The following is a 6431-nucleotide window of genomic DNA, read 5'->3' on the forward strand; positions in this document are numbered from 1 at the left end:
CCCCCCCCCCCCCCACACACACACACACACACCCCTTCCTTCTCTCTCCTTCCCTGTCATTGTGGCAACCAAAAATGTTCATCAGTAAGGGTGCGGACATACCAACTGATTTGAGAACTTGTTCTAGGATTTCCGTTTTTGAGAGTTTTTCCAGTTCCAGGGCACTTTTTGTTGAGGAAAAGTGGGAGGTATGGATGCTGAGCAGGTTTGAGCATGGCTGAAAGGTGTACAGGCACAGGGCCAGCCTGGGATGTGACAAACCTTATCCGTATTAGTGTATTTCCACTTCACACTTCAAGTGTCACTTGAAGATTATCTGGGGTCAGAGTATGGGCTCCCCTGTCCCACCAAGTTACACCTTGCCATTGGGGCGTAAGTGACCAAGGGGAAGGGATCCTTGTGGTGTGACCCACACTGTCCCCACAGTGTGAATGTGGCATCACTGACACAATCAGAAATTCGAGACATCATCCTGGGTATGGAGATCTCGGCACCATCACAGCAGCGGCAACAAATAGCTGAGATTGAGAAGCAGACCAAGGAACAGTCACAGCTGACTGCAACCCAGACTCGTACTGTCAACAAGCATGGTGACGAAATCATCACCTCTACCACCAGCAACTATGAGACCCAGACCTTCTCATCTAAGACGGAATGGAGGGTCAGGTAGTATAAGGGGCAAGAGGGGTAGGGATGGAAAGGCCTACTGGTGCTACCTGAGGTGCTTGAGTTGAGAAATGCCAACATTCCCTACCTGTTTTTAGGGCCATCTCTGCCGCCAACCTGCACCTAAGGACTAATCACATCTATGTTTCATCTGATGACATCAAGGAGACTGGTTATACCTATATTCTTCCCAAGAATGTGCTTAAGAAGTTTATCTGCATATCTGACCTTCGGGCCCAAGTGAGTATGTTTGTTCAACTAGGCTACAGTGTGTGCCAAACATTTTATGTTCCTAAAACTCACCTGAGATTTCCTGGAACTGGAGATGCTGGTTTTGAAATTGAGAGATGAGTAAATATGCAAGGATAGCCAAAACAGGGAGGAGGGTTTCGGCCCCCACCAGATACCAAAGCATTATAAAGCTATGGCAATTGAGAAATGATGTATTTTTGGCCTAGAAGTTATTGGAAGAGGATATATAGTCAGAAACAGATTTCATGTGTATATAATAAATGTGTCGTATCACTTGAGGATCCCACTTCATCTGTGGGATTAAGCGTGCCTTATGATACTGAAACAGTCAGCAAAAGGAGCCTTGATCCCTGCCTCATAGCACTTAACAGAAGTCAAATCCAGGTGGAGTACAAATCTGAACGTAAAATACTAAACTGTAGTAGAGTATTAGAAGAAAATATTTATCGTTGTAAAGTTAGGATAACCTTCTTAAGACACAAAGCCATCATCAAAATTAATAATTTGTGCGTGACAAAGGGTACCACAAAAGACAAACTAAAAACAGGAAGAAAATATTTGCATAACTCTAAGATATAGTGGGTTTGGATCTAGAATAGGGAATTCTCAGAAGTTGATTTTTATAAAAGATAACTGTAGAAGAATGGGCAAAGGAGTATGAAGGTAGTTCAGAAAAGGAACTGAAGGTGGAAAATATATGAAAAGATGGTCACCTTTACTAGTAATCAAGGAGAATCATATTTTATAAAACACCAATTTGTGGCCTCAGTTTGGTGAATTTGAAGATTGTTAGTATCCTGTGTTGGGTGAGTTTATAGGAACACAAGTTTTCTTACTTTGTTCATGACAATGTAAAATTTAAAGTACTGCTTGAGTGCTGCTTTTATAGATGTGTTCAGTTTGAGGAAATGCATGAGCTCTGTGCTTGTGTGCTCATTTGTTTATGGACACTGTACTTAAATACTTAAATAATCAACTGGGGAATGTGTGAGCAGTGCCGATTCCTGGACCCCACTCGAGATTCTGATGTGATAAGTCTGAGATGAGGTCCATGTTTAACATTTTGAGTAAGCACCCCCGGCGTTTTTTTTTTTAATCTCCATTTTAAAAAATTAATTAATTAATTTATTTCTTTATTTTTGGCTGTGTTGGCTCTTCATTTCTGTGCGAGGGCTTTCTCTAGTTGCGGCGAGCGGGGGCCACTCTTCATCGCGGTGTGCGGGCCTCTCACTGTCGTGGCCTCTCTTGTTGCGGAACACAGGCTCCAGATGCGCAGGCTCAGTAGTTGTGGCTCACGGGCCTAGTTGCTCCGCGGCATGTGGGATCTTCCTAGACCAGGGCTCAAACCCGTGTCCCCTGCGTTGGCAGGCAGATCCTCAACCACTGTGCCACCAGGGAAGGCCCCCCCCAGGCATTCTTAATGCAGGAGATTCTGACCACATTTTGAGAAACTCTGTCCTTGTTCTTGGAGAAGGGAGTTAAACACAGGGCTGACAGCCCCAAATCCAGGCTGGTACTAAGAATCTCTTTGGTTCTTGACCCCCTTGTCTCCAGATTGCAGGGTACCTCTATGGGGTGAGCCCACCAGATAACCCCCAGGTGAAGGAGATCCGCTGCATCGTGATGGTACCACAGTGGGGCACTCACCAGACTGTGCACCTGCCTGGCCAGCTGCCCCAGCATGAATACCTCAAGGTTAGCGGGGGTGTGGGAGAACCAGGGCTTTCTGCTCTCAAGGTCGTAGAGGGAAGGCAGGGGTGTTACTCTCATGGGTGGGATTCCTGTCTGCAGACGGGGACTCTAAATAGCTTTTCACTGCTCTACCCATAGGAGATGGAACCCTTAGGTTGGATCCACACTCAGCCCAACGAGTCCCCCCAGCTGTCACCCCAGGATGTCACCACCCATGCCAAGATCATGGCTGACAACCCATCTTGGGATGGCGAGAAGACCATTATCATCACCTGCAGGTGGGGTTGGGCCGCCTTGGGAGGAAGTACGATGGGGCAGGCATTGCAGGCCAGGGCCCAGGAATGGTGGCCTGAGCACTGACTCTGTCCTCATTCCTCTTCCAGCTTCACACCAGGCTCCTGCACCCTGACAGCCTACAAGCTGACCCCCAGTGGCTATGAATGGGGCCGCCAGAACACAGACAAGGGCAACAACCCCAAGGGCTACCTACCCTCGCACTACGAGAGGGTCCAGATGCTATTGTCAGACCGCTTCCTTGGCTTCTTTATGGTCCCTGCCCAGTCCTCATGGAACTACAACTTTATGGGTATGTGAGGCAGGGTGTGGGGTGGTGGCGGGGCACACAGGAAAGTGGGCTTCGGGTTAGGCCGTCACCCTTAGCACTTGGGGCCGGACTCTGGTTTGGAGATGGCCCAGGACCCAGCAGGGTGAGGCAGGTGGACCTTGTCAACACTGGCCCTTTCTTTCTACTCCAAGGTGTTCGGCATGATCCCAACATGAAGTATGAGCTGCAGCTGGCAAACCCCAAAGAGTTCTACCACGAGGTGCACAGGCCCTCCCACTTCCTCAACTTTGCTCTCCTGCAGGAGGGCGAGGTCTACTCTGCGGACCGAGAGGACCTCTATGCCTAGTTGTCTCCTCACCTGCTTGAGACACCCCAGAGGCTAGAGCCTTTTACCCCCACAGACAAGCTGGTGACATTCAGCAGCTTGGCCCCTTTTTCCTCTGTTTTGTGCTTATGTTGTTGAGCTCCTGGTGACTTGTAATTCTGAACAAAGTATAATAAATTTTGTATAAATAGGAGTTAGAGGTTTTTTTTTTCCTCAGCTCGAATTCTGGGTGTAAGGATGGCAGAGGCCAGACTTGTTCACAGCAAGCTGCTGGACTGATCCTTGAGGCCCCCCTGATATTCAGGAGCTATGGGGGTAAATATCCTCTAAACTCAGAGAACTGAAAGGGACTTGGGCCTTCCCACTCCTGCTGCCATGACGACATTTGCCAATTTCCCTCCAGAATACTTGGAAACACTCACTGCTTTCCAACATCTCTTGGAGCAGTCTGCAGCTGTGGTGCCCAGCCTAGCCCTTTAAGCTTTGTGTCACTCTCAATCTGTCTTGGAAACAGGCACATGGCTGGACAGTCGGCTGCCTCTGGTTGAGGCCAGTGATAGCTCTCCTACCTCTCACCTCTTGCCTGGAGAGTTGGCAGCCAAGTCAGGCCCCATGACTCCAGACACAGGGGTGGAGCCTGGTGTGGGCACTGTGGGGAGGGCTTGACGAAAGTGACCACTTACAGCCCTGAGCCTCAGCTCCTGGACACCTGGCTGGAAGTTGGCTGTCCTGCTTCCTGTGACCTTGGAGGCTTGAACGGGACAGGGAGCAGGGCACTGAGACTCTCCTTCCCCAGCCTTTTTCCCTTAATCGCTCCTCCCTTGTCGCTTCTACCCCGCCCTCTACCGTCCTAAACTGCTTCCTGGGCCAGGACTGGTTGGCCTTTTCCTTCCCCAGTTGTGGGGAGGAGGGTGTCGCAGCCCTAGTCGCCTTTGGGGGCCATGGAGCCCAGGAGGGTGGGGCCTGGGGCGCACTGCTGGGGGCCTCGGGTGGCCACAGGGTCGGGGACGGCTGCGGAGCTCGTGTACCACCTAGCGGGGGCCTTGGGCACTGAGCTGAAGGAGCTGGCGCGCCGCTTCGGGCCGGAGGCGGCGGCCGGGCTCGTGCCGCTGGTGGTGCAGGCGCTGGAGCTCCTGGAAAAGGCGGCCGTGGGGCCCGCCCCGGACTCGGTGAGTCACGGCGCCCTCCCTTAGCCGCTCGCGGGCTGGCGGGGCCCGGCCCTGACGGCGCGGCCTCTCCAGCTGCAGGTATCCGCGCAGCAGGCCGAACTCGAGCTGCGGCGGCTGCGGGAGGAGAACGAGCGCCTCTGCAGAGAGTTGCGCTCTGGGCCACAGGGTGAGTGCGGGCCTGCCGGGGGCGGGGAGGCTCAGGGCCTCTCCCCGCGAGCCGCCAATGAGAACGCCCCTTCCTCAGAGGAGCGCGCTATGCTGCGGCAGCTCAAGGAGGTGACCGACCGCCAGCGGGATGAACTCCGGGCGCACAACCGCGACCTGCGGCAGCGCAGCCAGGAAACAGAGGCGGTGAGGGAAGGGCGGGGCGACGTGCGGGGGCGGGGCTCTCCCGGCCCTCCGGCGCCCCGCCCACCAGCCCCTTTGTTCCGCCCACAGTTGCAGGAGCAGCTGCAGCGCCTCCTACTGGTGAATGCGGAGTTGCGGCACAAGCTGGCCGCAGTACAAAGCCAGCTTCGCGCCGCGCGGGACCGTGAGAGCGAATCAGAGAGGCGGCGCGAAGCGACCTTGGAGCCCGCGCCAGAGCAGGCGCAGGGCCAGGCCGCGGCGCCCGGGTGCGAGCAGAGGCAGGAGCCCGAGACGGCAGCCGCGGGCACAGGAGCCCCGGGGACACCTGAGGACCGGGTGAGTGCCAGATGAGGTCAGGGACCGGTCCGGCACTCGGGAAAGGTTTGCTGTGCTGCGTAGTTAGGGCCACCGGGAAATTGGAAGGTGGCACGAGTGTGCGCCCCCAGCCGGCCTCCGCCCCCAGTGTCAGCCAGAGCACCGGTCTGGCATCTATTGTTATTGTAGCGCCCTGGCCTCCCAAGTCTCCCTGCCAGTCACCCTCTAGCGTCCCTCTCCAGCCGAGGCGCCCCCCTGACCAAGCCTGTCCTTCCGCAGGCGGATGCCCTGCCGCCGCCAGGACGCCCCCCTAAGGTAGGGCAGTGCGGCTTCAGTCGAGAGGAGGTTGAACAGATCCTTCAGGAGAGGAATGAGCTCAAAGCCAACGTGTTCCTGCTGAAGGAGGAGTTGGCCTACTTCCAGCGGTGAGGGTGCAGGACAGGGGTCTGGAGGCTCGGGGGCACCACTTGCACCTGTTCCCAGGCCTCGGTTCACCCTCCTCATTCTTTGGGTCATTGATATATCCACGCTGTTGTGTGCCGGGCACTGTGCTGGGCACTGGAGGACGAGAATCACAAAGCCCCTGCCCTCCTGGAACTTCTTCCACATGGGTGGGCTATTGCAGAGGGTCACAGCAGCCATCAAGAAAGTACTTTATTCCTAGGAGGGGTGACATCTAAACTAAGGTCGGGGGGGTTAGCAAGGCAGAATGTTTCCAAAAGGGGGAACAACATGCACAGGTACTTGGGACGAGACCTACTCTTGGCATCCCCACTGCTTTTTCTCTGCCCCTCCCCGTCCTCTGTAGGGAGCTGCTCACAGACCACCGGGTCCCCGGGCTTCTGCTCGAAGCCATGAAGGTGGCTATCAGGAAGCAACGAAAGAAGATCAAGGCCAAGATGTTAGGGACCCCAGAGGAAGCAGAGAGCAGGTAAGTCCCTGCCTCCATTCCCACTGAGCCTGGTCACCTTCTGAGCCTGTTGCCTCAGACTGTACCTGTCACCCCAATCTAGTCACACCTTGAGCCTGTCACCTAGCTTAGTCACTTCTAGAACCTAACCTGGCCTGGTCACCCCCTGAGCCTGCCATCCTGAGCCAC

The 6431-nt window shown here is 54.5% G+C and overlaps 2 protein-coding genes across 4 annotated transcripts in view; both read left to right on the top strand.

The window, feature by feature from the left end:
• The window catches only part of LOC114487665 (pre-mRNA-processing-splicing factor 8), a 10012-nt gene extending 6319 nt beyond the window's left edge, over nt 1-3693 (top strand). The window contains exons 14-19 of the mRNA XM_028499051.2: nt 427-666; nt 765-906; nt 2473-2613; nt 2749-2888; nt 2994-3196; nt 3367-3693. Of these exons, the coding sequence (XP_028354852.1) occupies nt 427-666; nt 765-906; nt 2473-2613; nt 2749-2888; nt 2994-3196; nt 3367-3521 (1021 nt within the window). The 3' untranslated portion in view covers nt 3522-3693. The remainder of the gene's footprint in view (nt 1-426; nt 667-764; nt 907-2472; nt 2614-2748; nt 2889-2993; nt 3197-3366) is intronic.
• Nucleotides 3694-3789: 96 nt separating this feature from the next.
• RILP (Rab interacting lysosomal protein) lies at nt 3790-6425 on the top strand. 3 transcript variants are annotated; one of them, XM_028499053.1, is made up of 6 exons: nt 3790-4669; nt 4742-4835; nt 4914-5020; nt 5108-5353; nt 5612-5757; nt 6141-6425. In XM_028499053.1, the coding sequence occupies exons 1-6, from the start codon at nt 4442-4444 to the stop codon at nt 6265-6267; spliced, it is 948 nt and encodes a 315-aa protein (XP_028354854.1). In that variant the 5' UTR covers nt 3790-4441; the 3' UTR covers nt 6268-6425. The 3 variants fall into 3 exon arrangements, with proteins under 3 accessions (XP_028354854.1, XP_028354853.1, XP_028354855.1); XM_028499052.1 differs by having other exon boundaries at nt 4742-5020; XM_028499054.1 differs by lacking the exon at nt 5612-5757 and having other exon boundaries at nt 4742-5020.
• Nucleotides 6426-6431: the final 6 nt, after the last annotated feature.

The sequence above is a fragment of the Physeter macrocephalus genome, chromosome 14, assembly GCF_002837175.3.
Source record: "Physeter macrocephalus isolate SW-GA chromosome 14, ASM283717v5, whole genome shotgun sequence".
NCBI lineage: Eukaryota > Metazoa > Chordata > Mammalia > Artiodactyla > Physeteridae > Physeter > Physeter macrocephalus.

Excerpts from the sequence above, each read along its gene's own strand:
- RILP (XM_028499052.1), top strand. The coding sequence starts at position 4,442 with ATGGAGCCCAGGAGGGTGGGGCCTGGGGCGCACTGCTGGGGGCCTCGG. Across the intron at positions 4,670-4,741 it reads TGGGGCCCGCCCCGGACTCG|CTGCAGGTATCCGCGCAGCA; the intron begins GTGAGTCACGGC and ends CGGCCTCTCCAG. Across the intron at positions 5,758-6,140 it reads GAGTTGGCCTACTTCCAGCG|GGAGCTGCTCACAGACCACC; the intron begins GTGAGGGTGCAG and ends CGTCCTCTGTAG.